The 18,374-nt window shown below is 40.0% G+C and overlaps 2 protein-coding genes and 1 long non-coding RNA gene across 3 annotated transcripts in view; all 3 read left to right on the top strand.

The window, feature by feature from the left end:
* LOC135083020 (zinc finger protein pita-like) overlaps positions 1-7,610 on the top strand; it is a 30,741-nt gene extending 23,131 nt beyond the window's left edge. The window contains exons 6-9 of the mRNA XM_063977784.1: positions 5,425-5,560; positions 6,815-6,930; positions 7,411-7,498; positions 7,569-7,610. Of these exons, the coding sequence (XP_063833854.1) occupies positions 5,425-5,560; positions 6,815-6,930; positions 7,411-7,498; positions 7,569-7,610 (382 nt within the window). The remainder of the gene's footprint in view (positions 1-5,424; positions 5,561-6,814; positions 6,931-7,410; positions 7,499-7,568) is intronic.
* A 367-nt stretch (positions 7,611-7,977) lies between these two features.
* LOC135082878 (uncharacterized) lies at positions 7,978-9,090 on the top strand. The gene is made up of 3 exons (XR_010259507.1): positions 7,978-8,042; positions 8,233-8,329; positions 8,978-9,090. It is a non-coding gene; the product is annotated as an uncharacterized LOC135082878 (long non-coding RNA).
* Positions 9,091-9,366: 276 nt separating this feature from the next.
* LOC135082851 (zinc finger protein 567-like) lies at positions 9,367-12,718 on the top strand. The gene is made up of 4 exons (XM_063977612.1): positions 9,367-9,384; positions 10,109-10,219; positions 11,710-11,825; positions 12,504-12,718. The coding sequence occupies exons 2-4, from the start codon at positions 10,130-10,132 to the stop codon at positions 12,619-12,621; spliced, it is 324 nt and encodes a 107-aa protein (XP_063833682.1). The 5' UTR covers positions 9,367-9,384; positions 10,109-10,129; the 3' UTR covers positions 12,622-12,718.
* The last annotated feature ends 5,656 nt before the right edge of the window (positions 12,719-18,374 follow it).

Below are 18,374 nucleotides of genomic sequence, written 5' to 3'. Positions count from 1 at the left end.
AACGGAAAGAAGATATTCTCCACCATAGACCTCAACAGAGCCTACCAGCAACTGCCAGTATTCAGCGCTCACATCGAGAAGACAGCAATAATTACTCCCTTCGGCCTGTTTGAGTTCCCGAGAATGTGCCCAGGTTTGAAGAACGCCGGACAAACCTTTCAACGGTTCATAAATGAAGTGTTACAAGGGCTCGATTACGTTTTCCCATTCATTGATGACGTCTTGATCAGTTCTGAAACTGAAGAAGCCCACATTCTCCACCTGCGCACCGTGTTGAGTAAGCTGAACGAATACGGAATCACTATCAATCCATCGAAATGTACACTGGGCCAGGAAGAAGTCAAGTTTCTGGGCTACATGGTGTCACAGCACGGCATCAAACCACCTGATGAGAAAGTGAGTGCAATCAGTGCATTCCCTCGCCCTAATACTATCGAAGAACTGAGAAGATTCCTCGGCACTGTCAACTTCTACAGAGACGCCATACCACAAGCCGCATCTATACAAGCTCCACTGAACGCGTACCTACATAATAGCAAGAAAAACGATAAAACAAAGATTGTATGGACTGATGAAGCTACACAAGCATTCAAAGCGTGTAAAGTTAGCCTTCAAAACGCAGCTTTACTCGCGCATCCCGCATACGACGCACCGATAGCACTTATGTGTGACGCATCTAACACCTGCGCCGGAGCTGTGCTACAACAATACCAGCATGACAAGTGGCAACCACTGGGCTACTTTTCAAAGAAATTCTCCGATACGCAACAACGATACTCGACGTACGACCGAGAACTACTGTCAATTTACATGGCAGTAAAACATTTTCGCAAAATGTTTGAAGGCAGGCAGCTCACTATATTCACCGACCACAAGCCAATCACTTACGCCCTGCTGAAGAAAACATCTGACACTGAAACTCCACGTCGTACCCGCCAGCTACTATTTATCAGTGAGTTCACAAGTGATATTCGTCACATAAGTGGGAAAGAGAACATTGTTGCCGACTCGCTCTCTCGCATAGAAGACATAACATGCCCGAGTACTATTGACTACGATCAACTTGCATTGGCACAAGAAAAAGACAGCAACTTAACAACACTTATGAAGCAAGACAATTTACACTTCAAGAAAATTGCGATGTCTAATAGTGCAAGTATCTACTGTGAGACATCTATTGCAAACGTAAGGCCGTATCTACCTCAAGACTTTCGACGTATAGCATACAACGCAATACACAACTTAAGTCATCCTGGCATTCGCACAACCCGAAAAATGCTCACTGAAAGATACTTTTGGCCATCGATGAACGCCGACATCAGCAACTGGACCAAAGCGTGCATACCATGTCAAAAGGCCAAGATAAATCGACATACCAGCAGCAACTATACCTCATTTCCACCAACTGAGAGATTTCAACACCTACACGTCGATATCGTCGGGCCACTACCGCCTTCACAGCATGGCCATAGATATCTACTCACAATGATAGACCGCACAACCCGTTGGCCAGAAGCCGTACCTCTGCACGAGATAACCGCCGAGACAGTAGCCAGATACGTCTACGAAGGCTGGATCTCACGATTTGGGTGTCCCTCTACACTGACGAGTGACCAAGGACGCCAGTTCGAGAGCCAACTTTTCACATCACTCACTAAACTACTTGGCATAGAGAAGACAAGAACTACCGCATATCATCCGCAGTCCAATGGAATTGTAGAACGGTGGCACCGAACTCTCAAGACCGCCCTTACTGCGAGCCTAAACAGCCGTAACACTAAATGGCTTGACGCTTTACCTACCGTTCTGCTGGGACTGCGAGCTGCAACAAGACAAGACACCGGAGTAAGCGCCGCACAACTGACCTACGGAACTAACATAAGATTACCGGGAGATTTCTTCAATAACACCCCGATGACGTCACTACAAAATATGGACTACACCTACGTGGAACGATTACGTCACACTATCAACGAATTCAAAGCCGCTGAACCAGTAAGACACAACACTAAAACTTTCGTGCACAAAGATCTCCAATCCTGCGAAAGTGTATTTCTGCGCATCGACTCCGGCCGAAGATCACTGCAAGCGCCGTATGAAGGCCCGTATCCTGTGCTACGTCGAGATGACAAAGTATTTCGCATAAAACTACCCGACCGCGAAGTCAACGTCTCGATCGATCGACTAAAGCCTGCTTACACACTCAACGAAGACATTAACGATCACAACATCACTACCGACATCACTAAGAAGACGCCCGCGACCACTACAACCGCGACGAGAACACGATCCGGAAGAATAGTGAAACCAGTTGTACGCTTCGCTTGAGGGGGAGCTATGTGGCGACACCACATGACATACGTCCGCATCATACCGGCAGCACCGCCGCACTGGACGATGAGAGCTGCTTTGCCCCAGACTACTACTAGACTTTTTATTTTAATATGTCGGTAATCTGTTTTTATTTATTTATTAAAGTACCCTTGTTTTTGTGTAATATTTATGTTGTGTGAAACAAACGTATACTAACTTCTTGCTGTCCTTATCTATCTTGCTTATTAATTAATATTCGTGTACCGTCTTTTAAGTGTTATTTCCATGTTGTATGAAACAGATGTATTTGTAAGTTTAGGCTATCTCATTCTAAATTCAGTATCAATAATTTGTGTACCCTCCATCTTATTTATATTTGTGTAGTGTGAAATACATATACTGTTCTCCTTCTGTCTCGCTCTGACCGTTTATTATAATGTGTGTAGGTAATCGTTTTATTGTCTCACCCTAAAATGTTTGTAATTATTCTCTGTGAAATAGGTATATGTTTTGTCCTTGTCTCATTTTGTAAATATTTTCCTATATAAGACCGTCCGTTTTTGAAATAAATGTTCATTGTAATTTGGAGTCAGCATTTAATTGACCACACATAGCCCCTCTCAACAATGTGGTTCGTTCCATAATGCCCAGTTTTCGTACCAGTAATTGCTTGGGCTTAGATACCTTAATGCTTAATGAGTTTTCTCCATGACCCTGTGTTTCCCTTTAGGAATGATTTGGAGAGGCTCTTATATCGTTGGAGCTTTCCCATTCAGCACTGTGCTTCTTGGATATGGCCATATTATGGCCATGAGGTATGCCGTTAGATAAAGGTAAGTATCAGTTCTGACCCAATAGGTATCGCCTCTGACCCTAGTTTCGCTAGACTGTCGGCTCTCCCATTGCATTTGATCCGTGTATGTCCAGGTATCCCACATCAGGGACACTTTCATGCCTTCCGAGTTTGTTCATCTTTAAGATTGCATATAGAATAATTCTAGACTCAACCTTCACTGAGGCGATGGCTTTTTGTTTGAGTGCTGCCTGGCTGTGGATCAGAATGTAAATATTGCGTTTTTTACACCCCTGTTCTTTAGTGCACACATATTATAGCGTAGAATTCAGCTTGAAACACTGTAGCAAACTTCCTTAAGCGTTCACTATGTTCGAAGTGTTTACAGTAGACGCCCGTTCCCGTTCCCAAGGCCATCTTTACAGTGGCGGCGTTAAGGCACCCCCTGGTAACCCCCACGATTTTGGGGTTACCTACCGATTCCAAGATTTGAAAGACAATGACATAGACCGCAGACTTGATATGCAGATGCGCCAGTGAGTACTTATCTGTGCGACATGTGTCACCCTCTGGTGCTTGGCACCCCCCCTACGCCGCTACTGCATCTTTGAGCTATCAGTAAACCAGATTAGGCTGTTCTGTTGGGATTTTGGTCCTCTTTTCTAGTCGTCCCTTGTTCAAGATCTATCCACTTACTTATTAGATCAATCCAAGGGGTTCGCGTATAGGATTAGTTGCAAGCAACCGACTCAGTCTTCCCTTTACCCGACTGGTTGGGGGTGGACCAGACCCGATAGCAAGATGGAGCCTACATGGACCGGTTTGCCCGTAGCTGCCGAGGCTTGCCTGGAAATGGTGAGATGTAAGTGCAAGAAGTAGTGCAGAAGCTGGTGCTGTCTGAAAAAAACAACTAAAAAGGTCACAGCCGTAACCTTTGTGCTAAAAATATCTCCCGTACTATGATTGTGAAACCTCATTTTCCTCACACTTACCTCTCCGTTAAATCACTGGTACAATAGTATGTACAAATAAAAGTGTTAATTAAAATAATAATAATCATTAAGACGTTTAGACAAATTAAAGTTCTTTATTTAGTGCTTTCTTCTTATGATATTTTCAATATTAAAATGTATTTAAATTATTTTCAACCTTATGTCTCACACATAGAGTTCAAAATCAATTAACGAAAAAATACAAATCATGGTAGATTGATGTGCCAGCAACTCTAAATAAATTCTAAAATAATAATTCTTGCTTGCTTATGAACCAAATAGTATGAATTCATGGATAAAATAAATATTTTTTTCCGATGCGCAATAAAATTCGCCCGCTGTGTCCAGAAGAAAAAATTTTTTTCACCTACTTTTTGCAAAAAAAGTACCATACAATGTAATATTTTTATAATCCTGATAAATGTAGCTTTCAGGTCATATTTTTTTTATTAGATTATCTCCAGTGGTTTAAAAGTAAACGACGTTTATTTAAAAAAATACTTTTTGATTTTTGTGAATTTTACTCAATATTTCAATTTTTTTGTATGAAAAGGCAAAAAGTTTGTTCTAGAAATGAATTTGCCATCCTTTAATTATCCGAAAATGATACCACACTTGCCCTAATACTCATAGTTTTGAAGATATGGGCCTTAAAGTGAAGCGCGGCGGAAGGAAACTTGCCCCCCCTCCCCCTGCTACCACAGGGGGGGCTCCCGCTGTCTACCGACGGAAATCCACTCAGGAGCACCCAAAGAAACACTGTTGCAAAAATGAGCCTTCTATACCAAAGTGGAGGGGTTCTTGCACTAAATTCCCTACTAGTTAGCTTAAGGCTGGTTTTAGAGTCACGCTGACCGTCAGCGCTGACAGCCGAAATGTATGAAGCGTCGACGCCGAGCGATCAGCGTCACTCGGGAACGTTCCCTTCAATGAGGGCTATCGTTTTTATACTTAACAGTTGCCACCCCTGGCGATTGACAGGACCTTACTCTACAGTGGCGCCATCTTGATGAGTGCAAATGCGATAGTCCTCCTACCACTTTAGCGCTCACCAGTTGGTGCCACTGTCTTCGCTACTAGCAAGTAACAGGACCTTACTCTACAGCGGCGCTAACTGGTGAGCGCTAAAACGATAGCCCGCATTACATACATATTGATCTGTCAGCGCCGACGATCAGCGAGCGGTCAGCGCGATTCTAAAACCAGTCTAAGAGTAAATCAAGCCTATGGCTGTCAGTGCCGACGGTCAGCGTTCCTCAGTATGATTTCAAAACCAGCCTATAGCGTTATAAATTCTTCTAATGACTATTATCTCTTATGCTACAGCCACCTATCAACATTCTACACGCACTTACGCACGCACCGCAGCAAGCATATGTGTTCGTTGTGCGGCGAGTCATTCGTCAGCGAGTTCGGCTTGCATCTACATCGGAAGGCCAAGCACGCCGGCGTTGGTACTGCTGTGAGTATTATCACAGAATAATAATAAGTACTACGTACAGAAGTTTTACTTCGCAAAGGTATTTAAAAAAAATTATGCTCAATGTCATTAACAATATGGTGTAATTTAGCCTGTCTCAAGAGTCAAGCACCATTTTGTTGACAAACGTCAGTGATCGGCACTGCGCCGAAGCTATAGGGCTGACTTCGGTAAAATGATGTGACGTGAGGTGCCAAACTGCGGAAAATGGCGGAGGAAATACATGATTTAGCATGAATTATCATGAATAATATTAACTACTTATTTACCTCTCAGTGTCTTGAGGCAACTTAAAAAAGTACATTCTGTGTTTTTATTATTATTTAGGCAGTTAAATACTGCACAGTATTTAGTACACCATTTTCTTTATTTTCTTCCATCATACACAAGAATACGCGTGCGTGAGTCAATGTTCGCTCGTATGTGAGGCCTTGTCGAATAGTATCCTGTAGGTGGGCCATCGTGCGTGTTTTGTTTTCGATGTAAACTCGCGGAGATGAACAGGCCTGGTATATGCAGTTTAATTTGATATAGATTCAAATATAATTTAGTTAAAATTCAAAATAGGTTCAATTTCAATTTAGTTCCTATTCAAAATATGCAGGTTCAAATACAATTCAATTTTTTCTTATGCAGAAAAATACAGGTATTTGACCGCAATCGCACCTGATGTTATGTGAGATGTGAGAGAATGGTACATATCTGTCCTGTTCCTACTGTTACTTAAAATTCCAATTATTCAAGTTCAACTTCAATGCAATTCAAATTCGATTTGAATTCAATGAAATTTCAATTCGATTCGTATTAAATTAAATTTCAATTCAATTCTGATTGAATTCGATTGAAATTCAAACTCCATTTTAAATCTTAGTACTCGTAGTATTGTAGGCTCTTTTTAGAGCACTTAGTATACTGTGTGTATAGCGTTTCTAAGCGCCTAATTGTAATTAAGAAAGTTAACTAGTTATGTTCCTGTAAGCCTAGGCGCAGACCATCGATTTTTCGTCGGCCGATAGTTTAGTCGGGCAGTTGATCAGTATGGGCATGTATGGGAGTGCGCACACTACGCCGATTCGATTTGGCCGATTCTTCATACAATTTAAAATCGGGCACAACTATCGGCCAACTAAAAATCGATGGTCTGCGCCTAGTCTAAGACTTAATTTCTCTTCGTCAAGTCTCGATTAATCACAACGCCTTATAAAAATACCTCAATATTGTTATCTTACATTGCAGGACAAAGCAGTCGTGAACGTAGAAGACACGATATACTGCGAGGTTTGCAAGATGAACTTCGAAACTAAGGACGCGTACCAAAACCATCTGGCCCATTCGGCGATGCACACGGAAGAGTAAGTATTCATCATCATCATCATTTCAGCCATAGGACGTCCACTGCTGAACATAGGCCTCCCCCAATGATTACTACAAAGACCGATCCTGCGCCGCCCGCATCCAGACATTCACCAGATCGTCGGTCCACCTAGTGGGAGGCCTGCCAACACTTAGTAATTTTCTGCCCCAGCAGCCATCAGCTCTTCGAGCTATGTGCCCCGCTTACTGCCACTTGATTTTAGTGATTTTGCGGGCTGTCGGTCACTTTGGTTCTCCTGCGGATCTCCTCATTTCTGATTCGATCACATACTACTACAAAAGAAGTATTAGTTTACTGCAGTTTAAATAGATGATACTACTTAGAGCTTTTAGTACTTTATGAACGAGTGGAGTTCGTTTAAAAATAAACTCCAGTTTTGTTTCTAAATTTCTAAATACCAGCCATATTTTGAGCAAAATGCAATGCATACTGATTTCGTTTTAATTTCAATCTTCAGGAACAAATTGCTGGGCGAATATCTAATCCACGAGATGTTAGAAGAAGAAGAGAGAAGAGAGGGGAGGTTGCCTGACAAGAATGACGCTGTAAGTTCACTTTATTTATTTACCCTGTCACTGAGATAAAAACAAAATGAAGGCATTTATAAAATACTAGCTTTCCGCCCGCGGCTTCGCCCGCGTGGACTACATTATATAGCCTATAATGGACCCGCGGCCTATTTTTTTCTAAAATAAAATTTAGCCTATGTTACTCGTGGATAATGTAGCTTTCAAATGGTGAAAGAATTTTTAAAAACAGTCCAGTAGTTTTTGAGCCTATTCATTACAAACAAACAAACAAAGTTTTCCTCTTTATAATATTAGTGTAGACTAGCTATCCGCCCGCGGCTTCGAATTTTGTCTGTCACAGAAAAACTATATCGCGCGTCCCTGTTTCAAAAACCGGGATAAAAACTATCCTATGTCCTTTTCCAGGATTCAAACTATCTCTATGCCAAATTTCATCAAAATCGGTTCAGTGGTTTAGGCGTGAAAGCAAGACAGACAGTTACTTTCGCATTTATAGATTAGTATAGATTTATTTAACATTATTATTTTTATTTCAGCCTGTTGGTGGTCTGGTGAACCGGTAAGTGACTTTTTCTTTACTCAGTATCCATAACTACCCAGAAAGAAAGTAAAAATTATTTATTTGGCACAGCGAAAAAAAACAAGCAAGGAACAATAAATATCATAAGAAAAAAGCTATCCAGAATATTGCAAAGCCTATTGAATGAGGTAACAGGTCTCAAAATAGTATATTTTGTTAAATTCCATAGGAAATCAATGGTGGAGAAGGAATTATGCAAAGTTAGAAAGAGCGGCAAGAGTCGCGACTCGCGGAAGACAGCGAAGAAACCCACTACCTGCCAGCATGTGAGTACAGATATAGTCTGGTCTGCGAGCACGTAGAATTTTGTCCAATGACCCCAAGCTACCCATCCTTATCGCTCACGCGTAATTATGTTGCTGTCGCGCTCGCACACTCACTGCGGGCACGCGTCGCACAGTCGCGACAGCAATATAATTACGCGCGAGCGATAAGGATGGGTAGCTTGGGGTCATTGGACAAAATTCTACGTGCTCACGGACCAGACTATAGCACGGTAGCACTGCTCTACGTACCCCGTTCTTGCCGTGGATGTCATAAGAGGCGATTGAGGGACAGATGGTACAATGTAGGGAGTGTAAGCTAATTACTACATTATCCTCTGCTAAATTGTAGAATCATATTCCTTCAGTAAAAAATATAAAATTCACTGCAGGGGACTCCGGTTAGTTTTGGTTTTATCGTCACTGTCGCTCATGCTGGTTTTGCGTGAGAAGGATGACAACATTCGAAACTTCTGAAACGTTTTTAAGAGTAACCCCTCTAATGATGATTCTTTAGAACTACTGAATTGATTTTGATAATTCTTTCACCAGTACAAACTATACTTACTATACCCAAAATTCATGCTGATTATTATCCGACAGCACTAAAAAAAGGGTTATGTTTATTATAACAATGTTGTTTTCTTACAGTGTGGGCAAGCATTTGTGTCGCTGTCAGCAGCTTTACGCCACCACCTGGCCAACCACCGCGGCCGGCCCTTCTACGCAGAACGCGTCGTGTGCGAGGTCTGCGGCGCCTCGCTCGCGGTAAGTTATATTGTCACATATCTGACAAGGCATTATGTGAAGGATTTCTAATAAAAAGCGAGTTCAAAATACATTTCATTTTATTCCTCGTAATGGTAAGTGACACACAGAGAATGTCAATTAGGAAAACACAAATTTCTTTTTAAACCATACCATAGATAGACAATACTAATGCGTTCTAATTACTTCAATATGTGACTATGTGTACGAGGTTTATGATTCCTCGCCCGCGGTGAGTCACCTTAAATGTAAAGGACGTAGTGGACGAGGTCTGCGGCGCCTCGCTCGCGGTAAGTGACATTGTCACATAACTAACGAAGCAGGTAGTACGAGGTCTTTTCCGCCTCGCTTGCGGCGAGTCACCTTATCTGTAAAGGACGTAGTGGACGAGGTCTGCGGCGCCTCGCTTGCGGTAAGTTATATTGTCACATAACTAACGAAGCAGGTAGTGTACGAGGTCTTTTCCGCCTCGCTTGCGGCGAGTCACCTTAACTGTAAAGGACGTAGTGGACGAGGTCTGCGGCGGCTCGCTCGAGGTGAGTTATATTGTCACATAACTAACGAAGCAGGTAGTACGAGGTCTTTTCCGCCTCGCTTACGGCGAGTCACCTTATCTGTAAAGGACGTAGTGGACGAGGTCTGCGGCGTCTCGCTCGCGGTAAGTCACATTTTCGCATATCTCACAAGGCTCATAGTGCACGAGATTTATGGTGCTTCGATCGTGATGGACCCCAACCGTTATAGCACGTCGACGGTCGTATACTAGGTCTGTTCCGCCTCCCTCGTGGTTAAACAACTGACAAACTACGTAGTGTACGAGGTCTGTTACGTCGCGATCGTGGTGAGCCACCTCGATTAACAAAGCACTCCGTGTACGAGGTCTGTTACGCCTCACTCGCGGTGACTCACTCACCACAACAAATACATAGTAACGATAAAACTCGTATTATACGAGGTCTTTTCCGCCTCGCACATGGTTAGTTACTCTAATTAATTTTGCTTCTCTGTTCACAGGTGGGTAGCGTGGCGGCTCATATGAACAAGCACACCCTTAGCAAGATGTATACGTGCGACACTTGCGGCCGTTCTTTCACTACCAGCACCGTGCTCAAACAACACATGGTGGTAAGTCAACATGCACACATAATATCATAACATAATTATCCATTTCCGTTTTTGCTCTAGCTCTCATCAAATGGTGATTCTTTGCGATAGAACGAGACGACATGACCGGCAATGGGTAGTTAACACTGTTGCCGATAGTACGTGACCTTCTAATTCTTATTTTGCTTATGACCAGGCTTCTTCCATTCTACAGGGTGGAAACGATAAGTGATCTCACCCGATTATTTCTAAACTATACAAGATATCGAAAAACTGGTTACTGATCCTGAAAGTGCTTCACGAGCTCTTTCAAACGATGCTAATAATAGGTTTCAGAATAATCTGTAACTATCCGAAAATTCAATGTTTCCAGCTTCCATACATTTGGTAAAGTTACATAATTTTAAAAACTACACAAGATATCGTAAAACTGGTTACTGTTTCTAAAAGTGCTTCACGAGCTCTTTCCAACGGTATCAATATCAAGTTGCAGAATAAACTGGATCTATCCTAAAATTCAATGTTTCCGTCTTCCTTACATTTTGTACTATCACAGTCATTGCACTCATCTCTTGATAATTTTATAGCAAGTAAAACCTAAAAGTAATGTATTTCACAAATAATTTTAAATAAGATGCAAGTTACAAGTTTATTTAACGGACTTTTTAAATTTATTATTTAACAAAAAATTAATTACACTTCTAATATTGTGTCATCGCCATACATTTAGTATGGAAGCTGGAAACATTGAATTTTGGGATAGTTCCAGTTTATTCTGTAACCTATTATTGGTACCGTTTGAAAGAGCTTGTGAAGCACTTTCAGGATCAGTAACCAGTTTTTCGATATCTTGTATAGTTTAGAAATAATCGAGTGAGATCACTTATCGTTTCCACCCTGTATAGGCGGCAGTTGATCTGACGAAGCTGACGGGCACCTATGGGCATTCGGTCTGACGCTACGAATTACAACACACTGTAGAAGATATTTATCACTTTGTTGGACAGTATCGTCTACTAGCGTTCAGGTAGTAAAGAATGATACGACAGAACGCCTGTAGACGTCATAGTTTTTACTCGTTTTACATTGACACTACAGCTACGCCCATAGGGAATGTATGTGAATAAGTTTGGTACGTACACGTACACAATATAGTTGGTCTCTCAGTAGGACTATGGCGGGCTAATACCTGTATTAGGAAAATCCTGTATCTCAGGTTATTAACCCTCCTCCACCCCATTCTGGGGTCAAAACAAAAGAAGAAAAATATTAACAAGACAACAATAACATGATGAAAGTTAGCTTATTTCATGCTACATAAATTATTTGATTTCCACCAAGTAGTGTCATTTGGGAAGTAATTCTTAACTTGTACTGTACACCAGTGTTAAGTGTTAAGCGACCTCATTCTTTGACAAAAATACTGCTGATTGTAGTTTCATGTACTCACATTTCTGAACTTCTTCATTAATTTTTGTTATTTACAGTCGTATATTATTATTTATTTACAGACGCACACAGGCGAGCGAAAGTACGTATGCAGTCTGTGTGGCAAGCGGTTCACGCAGAACGGAAGCCTCAGCCTGCACGTCAGGACTTTCCATCTCAAGCAACCCTACCCCAAGAGGTAAGAATACTGGACGCCCTAGTCAATGAGGGCTATCGTTTTAGCGCTCACCAGTTGGCGCCACTGTAGAGTAAGGTCCTGTCACTTGCTAGTCGCGAAGACAGTGGCACCAACTGGTGAGCGCTAAAGTGGTAGGAGGACTATCGCATTTGCACTCATCAAGATGGCGCCACTGTAGAGTAAGGTCCTGTCAATCGCCAGGGGTGCCAACTGTTAAGTATAAAAACGACATACCCTCATTGACATACTTTTTGTGAGCTGTTAAAGCTATAACTATAACCATCTTAGACTGCAACCCACTTAACACTAGGTGCGATTGTGTTCAAATACCTTGTTGTGCATAAAAAAACGTGACCGATAGGGACTATGAAGTAATTAGATGGGCTGAATACGCCATGAAAATCTTACCGACGATTTTAATCGACAAAAGTATGGGCTTATCGTGCATATTAAAGGTTTTTTTTATTTGTTTTCTCAGGCCTAAAGGTCGAAAACTCAATTGACTGACAATCTAAAATTAGATTTTTCGAAATATCAAGATCAACTACTCGAGTAGTTAAATTACAATTAGATAGCCGCCTGACTTTGCTATCGGAGTGTTTTAAAGCCCCAGACCAAACAAAGGGGTAGCTCCTAAACGAATAGACCAATTTTAATACTGCTTTTATATCGTTACAGAAACAGAAAGACCACCGAGAAAGACGACGACGACGCCATGGCTATGTCGGCGGCTTGCTCCAAAGCCTTCGGGCCCAAGTACGTGCCCAGTATGTACCCATGGGTGCCTCCTAAGTAGGCATCACTTAAAACACAAGGGATAGATCACCGGTCACAAGCATCTGGTATGCAAGGAGGTATCTAGAATTCTAGGCATTGTCGCTAGGTACAAATAAATGTGTTGTCTTGTCTGTAATCAATCGACAATGGAAGAGCAATATTTTGAACCGTGCAATAGGGGAATAGAGTTCAAAATAGGGTGATCGCTATAGTAATTAGCCAATACATAGTTATTGACCAACTTGCCTAAAATAAAAAGAATCAAGCCTAATGGAAGTTAGTAAGAGAGGAAAAGAGAGAAATATTTTTTCTGAGCAATACGCAGTCCAATGTAGTAAATATTTTTGTCTCTTACTTATTAACAATCCAATATGCCAATAACTATGTATAGGCTAATTACTATAGCAATCACCCTACATCGAGTTAGTCGCTAGTTAATTACGACTAAATGACAAAATACCTCAATTTATTTTGAATCTTGCTGTGAAGAAAGAAAGTTCAAAATGCAACGGAGGTGTGAGTCAAGATTTGATAGCACCCGTACTTCGAACGAAGTAACAGTTAGCTGCTTTGCCTTCAATTTACTACAATACAATTCGAAATTACTAGAAAAATTTAAGAGTTTTTATACTTACAATGCAAGATTTCAATGATTACAATATTTTAACTCAATAATGTGTCATTTAATACGTCATAGATAAAAACCAATCGGGAAATTACAATGGCAAATAACTCAAACCGTAGGAGAATAGTTTTTATCGTAAAAACAATACGATTAAATAATTTATTAGTTAATATTTATGTTACAGTCTCCACCACGATGTTGGAAAAGTTCTAAAGTAATTTAGTTAAATTATAATTATAATTACGAACAAACTAGTATGTAGATATTTTTACGCGTGACGAATTGTTATATGTGCCTCTCTTTCTGTCGGTAATAAATGAAAAGAGAGAAATGTGTATTCTAATTTTAAAATGCAAGCTTAAATCGAGTTTTTTATCTTATTTATACTTAAATTGGTAACGTAGTGGCCACTAACTTTTACATTTAATGACTAACATTAATACCGAAAATCAATGAGTGCTATCGTTTTAGCGTTCACCAGTTAGCGCCACTGTAGAGTAAGGTCCTGTCACTTGCTAGTAGCGAAGACAGTGGCACCAACTGGTGAGCGCGAAAGTGGTAGGAGGACTATCGCATTTGCACTCATCAAGATGGCGCCACTGTAGAGTAAGGTCCTGTCAATCGCCAGTGGTGCCAACTGTTAAGTATAAAATCGATAGCCCTAATTGAGTCACACTCAATAATAATTATGAGTGAGTGAGTGTGAGTTATGAGTTACAATGATGTCTCTTTAATTTTTTAATAGAAACGCGTTGCATGTAGGTATATTGCGTTGTGACTAAAATAAGTATTAAATTAATATTTAATTGTTTTTTTTAACAGTAATAAAGTTACGTTTACAGTACCACGCGGTGAGTGCGGGGCGTTTGTATGAAACGGGCCTTACGCGGGTCGTTCGCCGGTTTCATAAAAACTAACGTGCGCGTCACAAATTCAAATAAATTATTAACTTATTCCTTTCTTCTTGTGGTGCCGACTGTAACTTCGATAGCTTTTTAATATACTATTGTATAATCTTGATTCTTCCAATTTCAACCCTCGGTTTCTTATTCTTATTTATTTCAATTTTATTTTCAAAGCAGAATATAAAACTGTGTTGTGATTGGTTGACGAGATTTTTATGTTGATCTCATAGATAAAACTGTTAAAGGTAATTCACTGTACAGTCATGTCAAATAGTTCGCGACACCCAAAGTGTTCAAAAAAGTTGACAACACTTAATGCCCGTTTTCACCATCAATCCCTAATTTTTAAGTGACCCCTATGAAGACAATATTCCTGTTATATGTTACCATAGAGGTCACTTAAAAATCAGGGATTGATGGTGAAAACGGGTATAAGTCTACCTTGTTCCAATTGTAACAAAGACGTGTTGCGAACTTTTTGGCTACTTTGGGGGTCACGAACTATTATACGCTGAATGTTTCACATTTGTGGGGAATTGCTATGCGATTGGCTCTCTGTGAGAGCGAACATACGCCCCGCTCACGCCCCGTAGCAATGTGAATAGATATAGTATTAATATAAATGTAAGTTTTACATATTGTAAATATTTATACAAGTTTTTCATCAAACCGCTTCTTTAAGCTAATATTGATATAATATTTCGCATAAGAAACCGAGGGTATATATATGCCACTTCTGTTTTTTAGTATTTTGATATTGGTAAATAAAATTAAGATAATAATTAAATTTTACATCTAAAGTTTTATTGATCTGTGTAAAATATGTTTATTCAATCAAAATTAGATCTTAATGGTATAGTTTTAAATGCTATCTTCTATCCTTATGTAGGATGATCGATGGACATTAATATACTTTGAAATTTTATTATGTTGTGTTCTTGAGAGCGCTTTAGAATAAAGATTTGTGCTACTTTGATGTAAATTCGGTAAGAATGTGTGAATTTAAAAGAAATGTCTGTATTAAAATGGCCGTGTTGTACTACTATAGAGTCAGTCCAGAGTAAATACAAATGAGTAGGTCATCTTCATCTATCGCACCTCACCGCTAATCCCCGCTAAATTTTGTCAGTGTGTGCGTGCGCGCCGCATACGTATTGGCGCGCTCACATACAAACCGCGCTCGGGCGTTTCTATGAAGATGACCTACTCAAGCCTTGTGGTGACGGCAGAGTAGAATACATTTGTCACCAACCCCTACTCTTCCCGCGGGTGTCGTAAGAGGCGACTTAAGGACTACACATCAAACAGAGAACGGGCAGCAGCGCTCTCTGAAAAACATCAATATTTTAAACTGCGCTCTCCAACCCGCCTGCCAAGCGTGGAGATTATGGCAAAACCCTCCACTATAGTGGAGGAGGCTCATAGTCCAGCAGTGGACTGTAAAGGGCTGTTGATGATGATTGATGACCTACTCATTTGTATTTACTCTGCTCAGTCCTTGTCTGAGGTATGGGAGCGGAACAAGAAGGTATTTATGTGACGTCAAACGTAAGCGAGACTACAGATCTTCAGTGGGCTGAGTGTGTTTACATCGCTCAGTAGTGAGCGCGTTTAATGCTGCTTTTACACTATGCTGAAATTAGCCGAGTCAAGTAAAAAAAACAGAGGAGTGGAGATGAAATTCATTCATAATCCATCCCCACTCCACTGTTTTTTTTACTTGACTTGGCTAATTTCCGCGCAGTGTAAACGCAGCATAAAAAATGTATGAACATTTTAGTTTTTGAACGTTACCCGCTAGGCGCGCTGTACAATCCATCATACATTTAATGTCATCTTTTGACGCGCTCACTAGTGAGCGCGTTTGATGTAAACTCACACTAAGCCCTCAGATTTATATGCTCTGTCACGTCATAATATCAAAATCAAAATCATTTATTCAGTTTAGACCACAAGTGGCACTTATGAACGTCAAAAAAAATAAAAAAATAAAAGGTAGCCCTTATGGGGCACTTTACATGTCTCCTTATCTTTTGGGCCATACCAGCGCTTCGAGACAAACATAATATGGCAAGTGCTGAGAAGAAACGCCGGAACAAACTCAGTCACCAGGAATTATCTAACGGTAAAAATAGCCAAATTTAAGTACATCAAATATGTGCAGACTGAACTGACCACGCATCCTTGTCATCAATATAGTCTCGAACCTTGTTGTAGTACCCTTTGGACATAAGGGCATTTTTATATGTATCTTAAATATGTCAATGTCACCCCTCCCGTGCCGCTTCTATACCTCAGACTGACAGAGTTAAGCGTTAGGTCTATAGCTATAGTCTGGTCTGTGAGCACGTAGAATTTTGTCCAATGACCCCAAGCTACCCATCCTTATCGCTCGCGCGTAATTATGTTGCTGTCGCGCTCGCACACTCACTGCGGGCGGCCGTCGCACAGTCAGTAAGGATGGGTAGCTTGGGGTCATTGGACAAAATTCTACGTGCTCACAGACCGGGCTTTACATGTGTTTTTGTTTTTTATTCGATGTTTGTTGTTATTTAAAAGCATTTTGCTTGCAATAAGGTAATCTGCTGGTAACATCGATATTTTGCGTAAGCGGAAAATATTCTGAAGTGTGATTTGTGCTGCACATTTTGTGGACAAAAATACATATTATACTTATTAGAGAAATGTTATACCTTTTACTACATATTTATATCTTTTAATGTACAGTCAGCGTCAAATATTTCGTGACGCCAAAAGGTTGACAATACAACCTTTTTTCAAACGTAACAAAGACTTTTTACGAACTTTTTGGCTACTTTGAGTGTCACGAAGTATTTGACGCTGACCGTTCCTAAAATATATTCATTATTATTTCTGTAGCAATCGTTTTTTTTTACTATACACGTAACATTACTAAAGCCTACAATGTCATGCTAAATTATTGTGTAAGAAGAATATACTCATTGCGACGAAAAATCACTTACAAATAAGTATAATATTTAAAAGTAGCTTTATAGATTTAAATGAGCTAGGAAAATTTATTGATATGTTAAGTATACTGAAGTTATTAACGGCTACGGCTAGTACGGCTTGGTGTATGTATGGGCATTTGTAGTAAAATCATGGACAAGGTTTAAACATGCCTTTTTTTATAGGTCCTAGCAATGTCACAATATTCGAAAATCCTTTGAGTAAAAGATAATTTACAACTTTTCGTGTTAAGTGACGGGCCATTTATTTATTTTATTTTAATTTTTTATATTACATTTTAGTAAAATAAATTCTACATCTGCAGTGAATTTGACATGGGTGTGCTGTAGAAAATACTTATTTAAGTCGTCTATACATATTGTGTAATACCTGTATAATGCTTTGCCCATGATAATACTAGGTAACGTTAACTTATATTGATAAATAAAGATACATTTATAAATACGTATTAATGTGTTTTATTTATTTCATTCCTTCTTGCCAGTAGGCTATCACTAAGCATTTAGTTTTCTAGAAAAATACCCTTGCGAGCGATATGTATTACATTACAAACAAATAGAGATGGGTAGTGGGTAAAAACCCATTTCACCCGATTGGGTTAAAACTGGGTGATTTGGGTAAAAACCCGGTTTTTACCCATTATCACCCATTCTGATGGGTGAAAACAAAAATAGCGTTTTTTTAAAGTGAGAAGTGGTATTTGTTGCTAAGGGGGCGTTCTAGTGTTACGTAATGCAATCTGGGGGGAGAGGAGGTCTTGAAAAACGTTACAATGCGTTACAGTGGCGGAAGGGCGGTTCGATTTATAGTTTTTAAGCAGAAGTACTTTGTAGTTGGTGTTGTTATTTGTAACTTTATACCGTAATGGCATCAAAGAGAGAGTTTGGCATCTTTGGCATCCCCCCCCCCCCCCTCCATGTCCTTGCCATGATCACAAATTATTGTGTTCCTACTAAATTTCTTCTAAATCGGTTCAACGATTCTTGAAATAACACCATTTTATAAAATAATTGGTCACATCATCATAACGTGATCAATTTTACGATTTGGCCACGATATAAATGCATATTAGTGTTAAATTTGACTTATTACTTATTAATCAATAAACTTAAATGAGAAAAATTCAATAAAAATAAAGAAAAGATACCAATTGAAATAATTATAAAATTATTTGTTTTCACCCGGTGTAAACACCCACGGGTGGAATGAAACGGGTTTTTATTGGGTTTTTACCCTCATGTGGGTTTTTAC

Source organism: Ostrinia nubilalis, chromosome 22 (assembly GCF_963855985.1).
Source record: "Ostrinia nubilalis chromosome 22, ilOstNubi1.1, whole genome shotgun sequence".
Classification (NCBI taxonomy): domain Eukaryota; kingdom Metazoa; phylum Arthropoda; class Insecta; order Lepidoptera; family Crambidae; genus Ostrinia; species Ostrinia nubilalis.
Note: the sequence above shows the minus strand (reverse complement) of the source record. Positions and strands in the feature narration are given on the sequence as shown.

Coding starts and splice junctions, on each gene's coding strand:
- LOC135082851 (XM_063977612.1), top strand. CDS start 10,130: ATGAACAAGCACACCCTTAGCAAGATGTATACGTGCGACACTTGCGGC. Junction 10,220..11,709: donor TGCTCAAACAACACATGGTG/GTAAGTCAACAT, acceptor ATTTATTTACAG/ACGCACACAGGCGAGCGAAA. Junction 11,826..12,503: donor AAGCAACCCTACCCCAAGAG/GTAAGAATACTG, acceptor ATATCGTTACAG/AAACAGAAAGACCACCGAGA.